The sequence below is a fragment of the Hemiscyllium ocellatum genome, chromosome 4 (assembly GCF_020745735.1).
Source record: "Hemiscyllium ocellatum isolate sHemOce1 chromosome 4, sHemOce1.pat.X.cur, whole genome shotgun sequence".
NCBI classification, from domain to species: domain Eukaryota; kingdom Metazoa; phylum Chordata; class Chondrichthyes; order Orectolobiformes; family Hemiscylliidae; genus Hemiscyllium; species Hemiscyllium ocellatum.
Genome location: NC_083404.1, coordinates 22,933,131 through 22,951,643, shown reverse-complemented (window position 1 = coordinate 22,951,643; position 18,513 = coordinate 22,933,131). Strand labels below are relative to the sequence as shown.

The following is an 18,513-nucleotide window of genomic DNA, read 5'->3' as shown; positions in this document are numbered from 1 at the left end:
CATTCAAAACCTATGACTACCTTCATTTGGAAGGATAAAGTCAGCAACTATACTGGAAATACCACCAAGTTTCCTTTCAAGCCACTCACTATCTTGACTGGGAAATATTTTGCTATTCCCTCACTGCTGCTGGGTGGAGATCCTGGAATTCCCTCCTTTAGGTCATTTTGGGTGAACCATAACACGTGGACTGTAACAGTTAAAGAAGACAGCTCACTACCATCTTCTCAAAGGCAATTAGGGATGTGCAATAAATGCTGGCCAGTCAGGCTGTCATGTCCCACTGGTAAATAATAAAAAATGATGCTGAGGATATTTCTGAAACAACAAGCCTTATCCTAGCCTGTCTATTATAGGCTATCCAGGTTTCACTTCTGTCAAGGAGTATATTGAGGACACAGACTTGGTAGACTAACAGTTTTGTGTTTTTGATCAGGCTATTATTAGCCACATTTCCAGTATGGAGCAACAGCAATTCACCAAGCTGGAACAGTCCACTCTTGGTGATATGTCACTGGTGGTCAAGCTCTAATCTAATCAAAAAAATAAACTAGTATCTGCACATTTGCTTGATGAGCTTGAAGGCTTGTTTTCAGATGTTTTGTCACCATACTAGGCAACATTGTCAGTGAGAGTCTCCGGTGAAGTGCTGGTGGTATGTCCTGCCTCTCTATTTATAGGTTTTGGTTTCCTAAGGTGGGCAATGCCATTTCTGGTTCTTTTATTCCAGGGAAGGTAGATATCTATATATTTATTGATAGAGTTTTGATTAGAATGCCATGCCTCTAAGATCACACGTGTGTGTCTTTGGTTTGCCTGTCCTAGGATATGTGTGTTATCCCAGACAAAGTGGTGTCCTTCTTTGTCTGTATGTATAGAAACTACTGATAGTGGGTCATGTCTTCTGGTGGCCAATTGGCGTTCATGCATCCTGATGGCAAGTTTCCTGCTAGTTTGTCCGATGTAGTGTTTTTTTACAGTTCTTGCATGGTATCTTGTAAATGACATTAGTTTTGTTGGTGGTACCTAATGGATCCTTTAGGTTCATCAGTCACTGTTGAAGTGTGTGTGTAGGTTTGTGGGCCACCATGATGCCAAGGGGTCGGAATAACCTGGAAGTCATTTCTGATATGTCTTTGATGAAAGCTAGTGTGGCTATAGATTTTTGTTGTATTGTGTCTACTTATTTGGGGTTGCTTCTGCAGCACCCAAGAACTACAAAAAGCAGAAGAAAAATATCTATGCAACATTTATGCAACATACCCAATAAACACAATCCGCCAATTCCTCAGAAACAAACCCAAGCAAGTAGACACAACGCAACCAAAATCTATAGCCACACTACATTTTAGCAAAGGCATATCAGAAATGACTTCCAGATTACTCAGACCCATCATAGTCGCCCACAAACCTACAACACACTTAAATAGTGATTAATGAACCTAAAGAATCCATTAGGTTAGCAAAACTAATGTCATTGACAAGATACCATGTGAAAAAACTGTGAAAAAACACTATATCGGATAAACTAACAGGAAACTTGCCACCAGGATACATGAACACCAACTAGCCACCAAAAGACACAACCCACTATCATTAGTTTTTATACATACAGACAAGGAAGGACTGGGATGACACACACATTCTAGGACAAGCGAAATAAAGACACACACGAGAATTCTTGAAGACATGGCATTCTAACTAGAACCCTATCAATAAACACATTGATTTATATCCTATCTGCCTTCCCTTGAAAAATAGAACTGGAAGTGATACCACCCACCTTAAGAAACAAGACTTATAAATAGAGAGACTGGACATGCCACAGGCGCTTTACTGGAGACTCTCACTGATGATGTTACCGAGTGTGATGATGAAATGTCTGAAAACAAACCTTCCGGCTCAGCGAGCAAACGCACAGACTTATCTTCAACCTGAGCTACAAATCTTCTGAAATACCGCTCGTAAAATAATGTTTCTGGAATCAAGTAACTGTGAGAGTTTTCACTACCAGCCCTCACTAAATGAACAGAGATATTCAAGGAGGCAATTCTCTTTCCCCCCATCAGTGATATGATTGGACACCACTTGAGCAGGTGCACCTAAGCATATTAGTAACTATCGCTTGGACAAAAAAATACATTGTATTACATGGATTAATTTTGATGTAAAACAATACCTGCAATTGTAAATAGCTGAATCCAATCCTTCTTTCTCCTTCACGATGGTGCTTTTTTTGTCATTTACTTTTGAAAGTAAAATCACAGAATTACATAACTTAATAGGAGTTTTAAAACCACGTTTAACTCATCTCACATTAAATTTGTTTGGCTTTGTTGGTCAGTTGTAAACTGTTCTGATCCTGGGATTCCTGCAAATTCCATCCGGGAGAGTAAAATTGAATATGGAAACTTCACCTTTGGCTCAATGGTATTCTATGACTGCAACCCTGGATATTTCTTGTTTGGATCTTCTGTGCTCATGTGCCAGTCTAACGGGTACTGGGATAAGCCACTGCCTGAATGCACATGTATGTATGCTTTATTTCTTTGCACATTTTATCTCGTGGTAAAATTAAATAAATTGCACACCTGGTTACTCACTCTATATTTCTATTAATAGTATTTAGATCGTGGAAGTCTAGACTTATTATACATATTGAATGTTTTCATATAACATTGTTGTCAGCTGCATTAATGAAATGTTAAGCTGAATTATTTCTTTATTGAGTTAGCTGAGGAAGAAATATTATGCAAACGTGTTTAGCATTCAGAAGTTACTATTAAAGACTTTAATCCCTAGGCAGAAATGTTGATTATTTTAGCAAGTAAGCTCTCTTAAGATTACAAGAAGAAATTTTGTATTTGTGATGTATAACAAAGTAAATCAGAGGAACAAATGTCTTGATTTGTTTTTCTTTTTCAAATAGTGGTTGACTGTGGCCATCCTGGCGATCCTCCAAATGCAATATTGTCTGGCGATAAATTCACATTTGGGGCAACTGTTCACTACTCCTGTGTTGGCAAAAGGCTGCTGATTGGCCCATCAGTGCGTACCTGCCAGATGAATGGACATTGGAGTGACTCCATGCCTCACTGCTCGGGTATAATTTATATGTATGCTATCTATAATCAGAGATAGTACCAACACTGACCTTCAACCAGTTTTGAATGGATTCAACATTGGTTCACTCTAAACAGTAGGAAAACCATGTTTTTGATTAGTGTCATTCATTCTATAGCATGCAGAAGGTGGTATTAGGTTAGATGATTGCATTGCTTTTCCTGCCAGAGAAGCTACAAATTGCAATGCTGTACAAAGATACTTAAGTTGTACTGTCAGGAAACATTCAAGTTAATTTCATTGTGTCAAAATATGTGGGATGAGAACAGAATGTAAAAGATTGCCTGAATTAGCATCTTCAGGTATGTCCTTCAGAAAAAAAACATTCTGAATATTTGCATTTTGTTTAAAGACCTTTGTACATAAATTCTTATTAGCTGTTTAAAATGAAAGTAGTGGGTTGGATGATATTTACATTAGTCCTTTTGCAATAGCTGGCCAATGCCTTGACAGAGCTAATTTCTAAGTGGCTTACCACCTCAGATCAATTTGCCATTTAAATCTTCTCCTTTATATTAATTTCTTAAAGTTCACTCCCTGTTCCTTGCATGCTTACCATAGTAAAATTGGGCCAGATTTTTGTAATTGGTTCCGAAATTGAGAATTGAATTATTTCCAGATGCTGTTTCCCTGAGAATTAAACAACATAGTTATTTTTACTCTGGGGCATTGGAGGTTGGCAGAAACCAAAAGAGAAAATGCTGGAAAATCTCGGCAGATCTGGCAGCATCTGTAAGGAGAGAAAAGAGCTGACGTTTCGACCCTTTGACAAAGGGTCGGTTGGACTTGAAACGTTAGCTCTTTTCTCTTCTGACAGATGCTGCCAGACCTGCTGAGATTTTCCAGCATTTTCTCTTTTGGTTTCAGATTCCAGCATCTGCAGTAATTTGCTTTTATCCAGAGGTTGGAAGAAGTCGGATGCACTACCTCCCGTTGCAAACCTATGATGGGAATGTAGGCAGGTATATGTAAAGATGCTAAATTAGAAACACTCTATTTCATCCATTGTGACACCAATCCAGTTATGTAGATAACTGTTATGATCACAGCCCCCATCGCTCTCCACACCTTCATGCTCCCAGCGTACACGCTAAATTTCCTACTCTCACTCCATTTACCTCCACAACTCTCATTATGTCCCAATGCTCCCTCCATAGTTCTTCATATGTCCCATGCCTCTCTACACTTCCTGATATCTTCTATTTGACCTCTATACTCACCATTCCCTCTTCATTTCCACCCATGGATATCTGCTTTAAACAGAACTCATGAGCCCTGCAATAGCAATGGGAAGTCTTTGACTTGCTCACAAAATGTAAGCCTACTCAAATGCAAAGTAGAGAGAATTGTTCCTTTGAGAAGCATGCAAAACATCAATCAAATGCACAGTTCTTCCAACTCACCTTGAAAAAGGTTTATCTTCTCAAGTGCTCATAAATCTATTAAAATTGACAAACTATTCAAAAATTTCTTTGTTACACTTTGATTCTATTTGTTGCTCAGAAAGCTGTCAAAAACAGCTCATCATTTCTGTCTCACTCACACAACTAATTCCTATTGATATAAATCCATGTTTGGGTTTTAGAGCTTAGTAAAGTATACTTAATGAAATAGTATTGCACAACTGAATAACAAACCCTCCAGGACTTGGTACAGATTATTTTAATTTGCTTGCCATATGGCTAGCTATCTATGTATTTCTTTTCAAAGGCATAGTAGGTGGACTTTTAATCTAATAAGTTTGGTACCTGTTCAGTTTATTCAAAGGGTCGTCAGATGTATTGGCTTTAAATCAATTTCGAATCAATGCATGGTTTGTGGATTATGCAATAAAATCAGATTTGTAATATTGTTGAATGCAGAACAGGACTTTGTCTATTAGATTAAGTATACTAATGCATGAGAAGACTTACATGGATGTTGGTCAAATTTACATATGACTTAACTAATAACGACAAGTCCATGATCAAATTATATCAATTTTTCAAACTTCAGAAAGATATTCTCAGTTTCATTTTGAAAAGCAAGGCCAAACGTATTCATATTTTCTTATGATTTACAATTGTATTGTCTGTAACAATTTTTGTTTCCTCTGTACCATCATAATGCAAAAAAGAATCTTCCTCTGATTAACTGTTTAACTACCAGGATTCCACTAGACCCCTGATCAATAACTTATCTTGCAAAAATGATTGAACAGCAAAATCCTCATATTTCTTACATTCCTGATCCAGCCACAGAATCTGAGATCAGGATACAAGTACCCAGTTTAGACATTTCCAGGGAACAGTCATGCTGAATAAAAACCTGCAGATGCTGTAAATCAGAAACAGAAATTGCTGGAAAAGCACAGCAGGTCTGGCAGCATCTGTGGAGAGAAGTACTACTTTGGGTTGAGTGACCCTTCCTCAGAGTTGAAACAAACCCTTCAGGACCCGAAACATTAACTCTTGCATCCATATCAATATCAAAATATTCTGATCATTTGCTGAATGAGACGAGGTATTAGGAAAATGTGGTGTCTGTCAGTATTGTGCTGGGGTTGGAGAGGCAAGTAGCAGATTGGGGTAGGAATGGGTGATTGTGGCAAGCTTACTAAATAGCTTTAGCTTATATTTTGATATTTGAGCATGTACATAGAAATGTCAGTTTGATGACCAATACCTTTACCTTATACCAGAATTGGGATACCAGTTTCTTTCTAGTATCTTGACGATTGACTACTGAAGAAATTTAGGGCCTACCTCTTTTCCTTAGCTCACGTAACCCAGCTTTTGATTTCTGCTGAAACTTATTGCTGATGAAGAAAGTTAAAGTTTCTGAAAATTGCAGCACAATTAAAATATATCTACTGATATCTCTATGTTATGTGTGTATATAATGTATATATTTATATCTATATATGTGTGTATAATACCACAAGGTTGATGAACTGTATGATCCTTAATTTCCTAGTATTTAGATGATTATCGTGTTGCTTTTGTTTTATTTGCTCATGGGATGTGAGTGACACTGGCTGGGCCAGCAGTTATTGCACTGTCTCTTGTTGACCCTGAGAATGTGGTGGTGAGTTGCCCATGGATGGAACAATAAATGCTGGCCCATCAGTGAATTAAAACAAAAATTAGCTAAACCACATTGGCACGGTGGTTCAGTGGTTAGTGCTGCTGCCTCACAGTACCAGGGTCCCAGGTTCAATCCTGACCTGGGATGACTGTCTGTGTGGAGTTTGTGCATTCTCCCTGTGTCTGTGTGGGTGTGCTCTGGTTTCCTCCCACAGTCCAAAGATGTCTATGTCAGGTGAATTGGCCATGCTAAATTGCCCATAGTGTTAGATGCATTAGTCAGAGGGTTGATGTGGACTTGTTGGGCCGAAGGGCCTGTTTCCACACTATAGAGGTTCTAATCGATAAACTATGGATGTCTAAATTTAATTTTCAGTGTTGTGCCACTTTATGGCAGCTGTTGGGGCATGATTATTTGGGAAGAAACTTCATAAACCCAATTCATGTGGACACAAATATTTTCACTACTAGACACTGATTTTCTTGCATCAGCCCATCCAAGGTAATTTTCCTAAAGGTGCAAAGGAGCAGTAAGTTTTCCTGATCTAAGTTACATTACTGGTCTGGAGAATATTACAGAGACTTTACGTTTCTCCATAAAGAAGAAGAAGGAAAAACGTTTTTTTGGCTATTGTTATGGATTATCCAGCAGATCAGCTGAGATTGTGTGAATGCAATCCGAAGACAAGTGCTTTTCAACTCCTAAAATTTTCCTAATTAAAATTTACACTTTAAGGTAGTCATCCAATTTCCTTTTGCAAGTTATTATTGAATTTGCTGTCATTGCCTTTGAGATATTGCATTGCACTTTATTGTTTGCAACAGTCATTCAAATTGTCAATATGCATACAGCTCAGTTTCACAAATTACAAAAGATTTGTTGAAAAAAAACATAATTGCATTCCTTGCCTCTTTTCCAGCATGTTTGTCATATTGCTACTGAGAGATTGCAACTTGCTTTCATCTAAATGTCCTTTTATTGCCTAGGCGGCAATTCCACATTCTTTGTTTGCATAACCAACCGAAATGAAGCAGAAATTTTGACAGCCACTATTGTTCATTTGTTTGCATTAACAGAGTTTGATTTAATTTCTGGTCTGTTCAAGTCCAATGAACTATTTTAATTAAAAATGACATGCATTCAATAAATAAACATGGGTGAGTGAATGGTTTCTTTACTGATGAGAGATTGTCAGTACTGAATTCTAATGCATTTAACTTTGTAAGAAGCCTCAATAATGTGACCTGACCATTTAGAAATTTTCTAAAGAGGGTTCAAATGCGACATCAATATACACACGCAAATTATGAGTGTGAAAAAGCCATTCAAGCCTTGTGCCTTGTCTGTCATTTAAGACGTTTGTAGCTGATCTGATTACTTCACCTTCTTGCCTGCCCTTTCAACCTTTCTTTATCAAGATTTTGTGTCTGGCAAGCCACTTCTGAATGCTACCAACATATTTACTTCCTGGCTAAAGTTAAAAATCACACAACACCAGGTTATAGTCCAACAGGTTTAATTGGAAGCACACTAGCTTTCGGAGCGACGCTCCTTCATCAGGTGATTGTGGAGAGCTCGATCGTAACACAGAATTTATAGCAAAAATTTGCAGTGCGATGTAACTGAAATTATACATTGAAAATTGATTGTTAAGCCTTTCATCTGTGAAAGGCTTAACAGACAATCAATTTTTCAATGTATAATTTCAGTTACATCACACTGCAAATTTTTGCTATAAATTCTGTGTTACGATCGAGCCCTCCACAATCACCTGATGAAGGAGCGTCGCTCCGAAAGCTAGTGTGCTTCCAATTAAACCGGTTGGACTATAACCTGGTGTTGTGTGATTTTTAACTTTGTACACCCCAGTCCAACACCAGCATCTCCAAATCATACTTCCTGGCTAAGGAGACCAGGACTGCAAACAGCACTCCAGGTGTGGTTGCACCAGTACACTGTGTATTGGAAGCTAAGCTGCCTTTTGTATTCTCCTGAAATAAACCATAGCTGTTCTGACAGCTTTTGTAATCACTTGTTGTAGTTGCATGTTAACATTTTAGAAACATTGAAAATTGGACCTGGGGAAGCCATTAACCTTTCAAGCTGCTCTGCCATTCAATATGATCATTGGTGATCATCCAACTCAGGGCTTTCTCTACTTTTCTCCCCTTTGGTCCCTTTAGCCCTAAGAGCTTCAGCTAATTCCTTTAAACATTTCCTTTATACGGTCAACTGCTTTCTGTGGCAAAGAACTCCACAGGTCACCACCACTCTTTAGATGAAGTTTAACTAATGGCAATGAGAAATAATGTTTCTTTTTACTTCCAATTCTACTTACTTTGTGATTCATACAAAAGGATGCCCAGATCCCTCTCTGTCCCAGAGCTCTGTATTTTCTCAGCAATTAAATAATGAGTTTATTTCAATGCTTCCTGTCAAAGTGGATAATACATCTTTCTACAGTATATTTCACTTGCCCCAATCATTGCCCAGCTATATCTCTTTCCATCCTCTTTATGTCTTCTTCGTAACTGATTTTCTTACTTATTATTGTGTCCAGAGCAAATTTGGCAACTGTACTTTCAGACCCTTCATCCAATTAATTTATTTAAGTTGGAAGAAATTGAGGCCACTGCTCTGATCACTGGGCACACTCCTCATTATGTCTCTCCAATTTCTTCCTTAATACTCAATTCTACCAAGTAGTTGTTGTTAATAGTCTTGTACACCACTTCCAGAAGTGATTTCTTGACTTTATCATTTATCATCACCATTCAAACCACTACTACAACCTGATTTCCGAAACTTTTACGGTCATTTTGCCTTGTGCTTTCACTAGTATTAATTAACAGAGCCAACCCTCCATTTTTCTAGCTTCCTTTCTCCCTAAATGTCATGGATCCTTTGATATTCAGATCCTGATCAATGCCTTCCTGCAACTATGAAACTGTGGTGGCTATCAACATCATACACATTTTTTAAAATTGTGATATCAGTTCACCTGTTTTGTTTTGAGTGCTGCATGCATTTGCAAACAGTGCCTTCATAATTTGCAGCAGGTCTGGCATCACCTGTGAAGAGAAATCAAAGTTAACATTTCAAATCTGGTAACCTGAAATGTTAACTCTGATTTATTTTCACAAATGCTGCCAGACTTGCTGAGCTTTTGCAGCAACTTCTGTTTTTGTTTTTGATTTACAGCATCCGCAGATCTTTCAGTTCTCCTTTGTCATTTCATCCTTTTCTTGTGTAACGTTTAGCATTACCTATTAATTTACTCTTAGATGCCCGTAGTCTATTTCTTCCTGTCATGGTATGTTGATCAATTTAAACATCTTTCTCTCTTTCTGTGTGTCTCCACTTTCCACATCGTCCCAAATTTGTTTTTCGTTGTTTTTCCAAAAAAACAATCTTGAATTAATGTCGGGGTCTCAGACTGTCCAAAGTGAATCATGTTTCAACTTATGCTCTGAAGTGTTGGTTTTATATTACCTGTAGAATTGCCATTTATGCGCACAATTAAATCTCACTGATGAACGGCCAGTCAATCTGTTTATTGACAGTGTAAGTTGAGGAATATCTCCCCCAAAGGACGATCTTCCAAAAATGTATTACTTGATAAACACAGAAGCAGAAGTGAAGTTAAAGTAATGGAAATAATTTTGTAACACTCGTGTTAATATATGGTGGATGCAATTCTGATACTATACAGCAATTTATTTCTTACAACTTTACATAGTCTTGAGCTTTATTTACAACAGACAAAAGTTATGTTCTATTATTTTACTTTTTTACATTTAGATTTTTTTTTGTTAGGTGGAAATTAATCCATTTCTATAATTGTTTGACACAATATATGCTGCTGGTGGATTCTGTGTAATTGGGATGTAATAGGGAGAAATCCAAACTGTCAGGGCTACAGGTCAAACCAAAACAACCGACAATATTGTAGCACCATCTTCAAACTGATCTCCCCACAAATACAAATCTCTGCTGAAATTATAAGATCATGAAATTGCCCCATAACTGCCAAATATAACTTCTAATAATGTAGGTGACTTTTCTATATTAAAGTTATTGATGTGGAGTAAATATGTTGCTACTTACAATATGTTTAATCCAATACAGTGACTGCAGGAAGTGTGAAACGTAAACAAAATGCCAGAAATAGTCAACAGCTCTGGCATTGGTAGGAAAATCACAGTTAAATATTCAGTTCAAGGACCTCTTCAAAACTGAAGAGAAACAGAAATGCAATAAGTTTTGGTTTGGAGATACCAGTGTTGGACTGGGCTGCACAAAGTTAAAAATCACACAACACTAGGTTACAGTCCAATAGGTATAGTCCAACAGCACTTTGAAAGCTAGTGCTTCCAAATAAACTTGTTGGACTGTAACCAGATGTTGTGTGATTTTTAACTGAATAAACCTTGAGTAGGGGAAAGCAGGTAGGGGGAAAGATGAACAAAAGTTTAAGCCTCTGGTAGGTTAGAGGATGGGAGAAATTAACTGGATTCCTGTGAAGTGAATTCATTGCTATCAGCTAAAGAAAAAAACAGAATAAGATAAATAATTTTTTAATCAAACCTGTTCAGAGTCACTTTCACTGGAATCCACAAAGGGAACAACAGAGACAATCCCTGAGGAAACCACATTCTCTTTATATGACACTAGCTGTCATGCTCTGATAAACAAAACTTTTTATGTCCCAAAATGTCTCATTTTGCTAATTTGGGTGTACACAGGTATGGGGTGAACATGCAGCCAGAAGTGTGATGAATAAGGTAAACAGATAAGGGATGAGGCAATGGGTAGGAATGGTTGAGATTAATGGACAAGTCAATAGAATGGTAACTGGGCGAGGTAACTGGGTAATAAGGTATTAGTTTCCAAAGTATTAACATGCAGGTGGGTGAAATCTGGAGTGGCTGAGTGTTCTGTTGATAGTACAGAGTCACAAAAATGGGGTTCCATTGCTGACCAGGAGATTTAGACCACACGGTCTACAAACATAAAGCTGTAACGTTTGGCTGGGTTCAGAATGGAAATGTAGAAATTTATTTGTCTATTTTGCTTTAAGCAAGTAAGACAACACACTGATGTGGGTAGGCTTTGCATGCTTGCACTGTTTGACATTATTCAATAATGATCAGCTTCACTATTGGTACAAAGTGCCCCAGTCATACTTCTTGTTCACTCAAGTGTTCAGTGTTTTTGTGAAGTAAATGAAACAGAACACCAGCGACAAAAAAACCTATTTCAACTCAGAGAGGGAAACCGTTGTTATACTTTTGGGTTAAATAAGTGAGAATTAAGTATGAAGCAATGTGCGTACACTTCTACATGTGAAATAGCTGCTGGAAATGGTTTGTAATGAACAATGACTGTAAAGTTACAGTGGTGCTTCTTTTTCCCATCCTCTTTATAATGTTTTTATGTCACTTATCATTTAATTCACCTTTTTTTGTTAAAAGAAGCTAACAAAGTCACAATCCTACTTTTGCATTCTATTGCAGGAGATACAGTTGGAATGTGTGGTGACCCTGGTTCTCCAGCACATGGTGTGAGAGAAAAGCATGAATTCTGGATTAAGAGCACTGTGCGTTTTTTTTGTCTGATGGGATATATTCTGCATGGCTCTGCTGAGAGGATTTGCCTTCCCAATGGCACCTGGTCAGGGAGGCAGCCAGAGTGTAAGGGTAGGTTAAATCTGTAACTTTGTTACCTTGGAATGCTTGTAAATAAATGTTTTCAAGCTCATTCTGTCAGAAATGAAAAACGAAATTCAAAAGTTCAGATTTTCACAATCTGGACTTTTCAAAAGACAGGTGGGATGTGGATTAACATAGAGTCATACAGCACAGAAACAGACTCTTTAGTCTAACTCGTACACACTGACCAGATATCCTAAACTGATCTAGTCCCATTTGCTAGCATTTGGCCCATATCCCTCAAAACCCTTCCTATTCATGTACCCATCCAAATGCCTTTTAAATGGTATAATCATACCCGTCTGCACTACCTCTTCTGGCAGCTCATTCCATACATGCACTACCCTCTGCATGAAAATGTTGCCCCTCAGGTCTCTTTTAAGTCTTTTCCCTCTCACTTTAAACTTATGTCGCTTAGTTTTAGACTCTTCTACCATGGGAAAAAGATCTTGGCCATTCACCCTATCCATGCCCCTCATGATTTTATAAAACTCTATAAGGTCACTCAACAGCCTCCAATGCTTTAGGGAAGAAAGGCCCAGCCTATTCAATCCCTCATCAAAGCTCAAACTCTTCAATTCCAATAACATCCTTGTTAATATTTTCTCAACCCTTTCAGGTTTGAAAATATCTTTCCTACAGCATGGAGTTCAGAGTTGAATGCAATATTCTGAGAGTGCCATCATCAATGTCCTGTAGAGCCAAAATGTGATGTCCCAATTCCTACATTCAAGCACGGACCAAAAAAGGCAAGCATGCCATTCTTCACCACCTGGTCCATCTATGACTCCTCTTTCAAGGAACTATGCATCTGCACCTCTAGGTCTGTTTGTTCGGCAACACTCCCCAGGACCCTACCATTACACGTATAGGTCTTGCCCTGGTTTGCCTTACAAAGATGCAACACCTCACATTTATCTAAATTAAACTCTATTTGCCACTTCTCGGCCTATTGGCCCATGTGAATAAGGTCCCATTATACTCTGAGATAGCCTTCTTCATGCAACTACTGCAAGCCATTAGGAAGGAAATTTACATGTTGGCTTTTCTTGCAAGGGAATTGGAACATAAGAACAAAGAAATATTACTTCAATTCAGCTGTGATGTTCTGAGGCCATACCTGGAATATTAATGTAAGGAAGTAGATACTTGCATTGGACAGTGCAGAAAGGCTTTTATTTTGGTCTCTAGAATGAAAAGCTTTTATTCTTTGATAGCAGACTGACTAATGTGGGTCTTTTTTTTTGGAAATGAGAAGAATGAAAGGTAATCACAGTGAGATGTGTAAGATTCTGAAGGAGCTTGATCGGGTAGACAATGGGATGTTTCACCAACTAGACTGAGAATTAAAAGGCTGATCGTTTAGCATTAAGGTGCGGAGAAATATGTTGACTAAGAGGATTTTGAATCTTTAACATTTTTTGCCTTTGAGTATTATGGGTGCTTCGGAATGTAATTAAGGTAAAGATAATCAGACTTCTAGTGTCTCAGAGAATCAAAGGATATGGCAAACAGACAAGAAAATGGTCTTGAAGCTGAAGATCAGCAACAACCGTATCAATTGGTGTTATTTATTATGTTCTTACCTTAACTGCGCAGCATTGCCATCCACCTGCATCATTATGGTCACCTTGACATGTTCTCAAGTCTCCATGGTGAATTTTGAACCTATAATGTTTTGCTGTCGCAGCTAGAATTTTACCTCTGACCCATTACTAATGCCTAATTAAATATAACACTAAATAGCACTTCTCCTACTAAATTTGTGCTCTGCTTAAATTTGAACTGCAATTAGGCAGAGTATTGATTGTACTTTGAATGCGTTTTTTCTAACCAGTCGAATTATGCCAGAGTTTCCATTGCAAGCACTTTCACTTCTGCACATTTCATTTTGTGCATTTTCTGCAGAACAATATCAAGATGATATGTTGCCTGATGGAACAGAAGTCAAAAGCTAAGCGCAGTTTTCAATATTTGCTCTCAGCATTACTGGAGCAACCTTTGAACGTGTAATGAATTAACAGCCTCAATTACTTTAGTACAAAACATCTTTCGTTACCAATCACATATAGTCAGGTGCTATCCATATTTGTATCATTAATATTCATTTTTAAAATGGTCATGTTTCGTCTGTTCTGAGTGGTGATTCTGACATTGATTCTCTGAGTGAGATCCCAGGGTCACAATAGATTCCTGGCTCATACTTCCTGACATTAGTGAGCCGTTATTTAATTTCTTGCTAACTGACAAAATTCTAGCAACTTGCTTTACCACTTGATTTCCTTCAGTAGACAAGATCTGAAAACGAATAAGTTGGCCTGAAGTTATAATTCAATGGATGATCCATGCCTGCCTGATTCATGATCCCTTGAAATTTTTTCCCCAAGGGAAAATAAGTTGAAAAATAGAATTTTAACCCATAATGACTAATTTTGCAAGGTTAATAATAATATTAGCACCTGGAATCAGTGTTGGCAAATTTCTTCCTTGACATACACTAGAAAGTGTACCCCAACAACATCAGCACAGGTCAGTCACATTCTTGTTATCTTGGTCTGCACCTGAATGGCTGAATGAATAAGCAAATACAGATTTTAATGGCTGTGTGAACACACTTGTCAAATGTGACTTTATGCTCATTCAATCCACCCATTGCAAATCATACTCACAAATTTTAAATGATGTCAGGCCCAAGAGATCTTCTGTTGTGTTGGACAGGAATGACGAAATTAATCACTTGACACCCAGGTCCACTTTTAGCATCAACGCACTTATTGTTTTACATCGGTCAGAAGAAACTACTCCATTGAACAATGGGAAACATATACATTTGCTTTTAGCCCAACTTTGGCTGTTACAAACCAACTGTATTTTTAATTGACTATCTATAGGTAGATTGGCCATGCTAAATTGTCCGCAGTGTTTCGCAATGCATAGCCTAGGTAAATTAGCCATGGTAAATGCAAGGTTACAGGGATAGGATAGGGGTCTGGGTTGGGATGGGATGCTTTTCAGAAGATCGATGCAGACTCGATGGGTCAAATGGTTTCTTTTCACACTGTAAGGATTCTGTAATACACATCCAATCAGGTTAGTGCCTATGTGAACAGTGTATGGACAGTTTTAATGCCAACTCATGGTGTTTACCAGTCCCCCTAATCAATTATCATTGGTCTTTACAATGCCTCTTATTCAAACACATTCCAGACAGCACTCCCTTGTTGATAAGAGGGGTCTCTTCAATTTGCCTTAGAATGAACTTTCATAGCAATATTGTTATATCCCATAATGGCTATATATTTAAAACTCTATTTTAATATTTAATAGGGTGCTACACTTTGTTATATTAGTTTCTTATAGAATACATTACATGGCTATACAGGCTATGTTTTGCTACATCACATATTATGGTGCTGTACGTAGGTCCATTATGGTACTCCAAACAAACATCTACGACTGTTTCTGTGTAACAGAGCCTTTTGCGTACATTTCACAGAGGCCTGTTATCTTTGTCTAGTTACCTTGCATTTACTCCCATTATAAAAGCATCTAATTACTCTAGCTTATAGATTGGCTTGAAACAGCAGACTGTGCAAGTCTCTGTTTCAGCTAAAAATCATCACCCATGTTGTATCAACTGAGAACCACTTTCAGCCATTTCATGGTGCTTTAGCCATGGGCAGCACTAACAGTTCCATTTCGCTCATTATCTGGTTAGTGCTTGTAATTCAGGTTGACTGGCTGTTTTGATGGTTGCAAACTTCACGACAAATAAGTATTTGGAGATGAAAGACAACTTCTGCTCAGGGGATTTTGCATAAAGTGTCGACAATGTTCTTGTGCTGTTTCATCTTTATTGTGGTTGTATTGGTGGATGTGACAGAACATCAAGCAGGAGGGGAGAAGGCACAGCTATGAAGCAAAGAAGAGTAAGTTTCAAGTAGAGTAGGCATGACATCTTAACTCGCAAGAAGTAAGAAGTAATATTCCCGCCACTTCTGCTTCAATGGGATGCTTCAGATCCCAGTCATTTTTGGAAGCAACTAACTCCAAGCCTGAAGCCAGGCCACACATTATATTACTTGTGACTCTGAAAGTAACTTTGATCCCAAATTTATGTGTGTTAGGATCACTCCAAGCTGTAAGAATTGATAAACTTTTTTAAAAATTGGCATATCATGCCAGTGATGGGATGCCCACTTTTCCAAGCCAAATTAATTCATCACTTGTCTCTGAAGGTTGCAAGGCAGGAAGAGAGAACAGTAGAGTTTGTTCACACTCATCCATTCCCCAACAACAGGATGCTCCAAACAAAGACACTGGTGAAAAATTTAACTGGAATGCCCTAATTTCGCCTATATGCATATGCGATAGCATAAGTTAAACGATCTCGTGTCTGCCTGATTTCCTGGCATTTTTAGAAGCTTTTCTCTTGTAACAAGTTGGGTGTCTGGTTGGCTGCTAAGGAACAAAGGATATTGCTTAAAATTCAGCTTGTTGTATCTTTTAGAAGTCTGAGCACGCGACTTTTTTTTTTGCAAACAATCAACTTCTTAAAACAGAGACTTCTTAGATAGCATTGAAAGATGCAACATAACCATGAGGGAACTCTCTAGATTTGTTGTAATGCGATACAAAGAGGAAAACCTTTTTAATAGTTGGGGAGGAAGCTATCACAATGCAGGAACAGAGATAAAAGATACCAATGAATAGCTACTAGAGCTTCATCCAACATTTTATTTGAATCACCTATTCTCAGCTTTATCTTTAGTTTAAACACAATCAGACCTAACTCTCCCAATCTCAAAATTAATACTACAAATTTAACCAGTATGGATAGTTTCATTACATCAACTGACACCACAAACGACCAATCCAAAGAATCTGTGTAACAAGAAACTGGGTCAAAACAGTCTATTTTCAAATAGATTCAAACAAATTGCCTTCCAGTATGCATGCATAAGCTATTAAAAATCCTTATAAACTGAATAAATGTCACATGAGATTCCCATGCTAATAAGAATTATTGGTGGCACTTCTAAATTAAAGTTCTTTACTTTAAAATGCTGTCATCCTTGAGATATAATTCAGTGAAACTAAGCACTAATCATTGCACCAAAAGTCTTCTGGATAATTAAGCATGTAATGCTCGATATAATTATGCTGTACAGTTTTATTGGGAGGAATACAGATCCATGAATCTGGCAGAGAGTTCCATACACTCCATATTTTCTACCCAATAATGCTCCATCAATTTTAAGCTATCCATCAAGTAGAGCAAGTTTCACCAAACCCTCACAAAGAACATAATGATCAATGGTTTTTGTCCGAAACATCGATTCTCCGGCTCCTTGGATGCTGCTGTTCTTTTCCAGCACCACTCTACTCTTGACTCTGATCTCCAGCATCTGCAATCCTCACTTTTGCATAATTAATTATAATTTGTTTGGAACGAACTTTCATAATTTGGGAAAGGTCCCCATTCCTACAGTCTTCTCCAACTAGATGAAGTAAAACTGCAACTGAATGAATTGATCATTCTAATATTAAATACCCCTTTCCAGTATGTATTATGTGGCAACATGATAAGAGTTTGTTCAATGTACTCAAGATCTAATAAAATAATTTCTATTAAGCACGTATATAGAAGTTTCTATTATTTGGAGTGCTTTTGAACACCCAACAACCAAAGAGAAATTTTGCAGTTTCATGTTCATTATGAGATGAGCCATTTTGCCTCTACCAGAACTAACATGCAGGTTCAGGGTGTCTGTGCATAATGTTCCAACATCCTGAATATAGTACAGGCATGACGAAGCAGCTGGTTTTCTTCTGCCACCATTCCTATTTGCTTGCGCTAAGTATGTGACCTTCGCTTGAAATATCCAGTAAACGGATCTCGTATCTCTTTCCACATGCATAACAAGCTGTGAAATGCAATTTGAATGGCTTGTAGACTGGGATTGTAATGTCAATTCACATATCTCACAGTTCTGGAAGCACATTATGGTACCAAACTATCATCTTCCACACTGTGAAAATCACTTCAACTGTTAAAACTGTGTTATTGTACTTGTCTATCTAGCTTAAAACATTCTTTGTTTCACAGCATTGTTGCTGCGCTTACTCACAAAAAATAAATATTGTTTTGAATGTAATGTATTTCATGAATTTATCAGCTGTGAGTAATGCACAAACATCTGAAGATTAAAAAATTTAGATGGCAAGTATGTGAGCTGACCGACAGATAAGTAAAGATTTGGGTGTGTTGATTCTTAGCATCTCGCATGTTGGGGTAGGGGTTGGTTTTGGTGTCAGGGGGCACAAAGTACAAACTCTTTCTAATTAGCAATCCGAGCTGCCTCCATGGTTGGACTGTTGAACTCATTTCAGTTGAATTCCTGAAAGCTACTGGTGAATTGTCCCTGAAGATGGGACCATTGTTAGCATTATAGTATCCACCTGGTAGATGAGGAAAGTGCTTTTTGAGGGCTTTGAGTTCGTCTTATCATAAGAATTTAAAAATATTACAGATCATATTGAACTTGAGCTTAAGATACAGTTTAAAACTGTTAGGATTTGCTAGGTGAGCACATTTCATTGTCTGTATTTA

General features: G+C 37.7%; 1 protein-coding gene across 1 annotated transcript in view; it reads left to right on the top strand.

Moving 5' to 3' along the window:
• csmd3b (CUB and Sushi multiple domains 3b) overlaps positions 1–18,513 on the top strand; it is a 1,941,594-nt gene that overhangs the window by 1,869,176 nt on the left and 53,905 nt on the right. Inside the window, exons 55-57 of the mRNA XM_060823982.1 lie at positions 2,345–2,530; positions 2,930–3,103; positions 11,706–11,888. Coding sequence (XP_060679965.1) covers positions 2,345–2,530; positions 2,930–3,103; positions 11,706–11,888 — 543 coding nt within the window. The remainder of the gene's footprint in view (positions 1–2,344; positions 2,531–2,929; positions 3,104–11,705; positions 11,889–18,513) is intronic.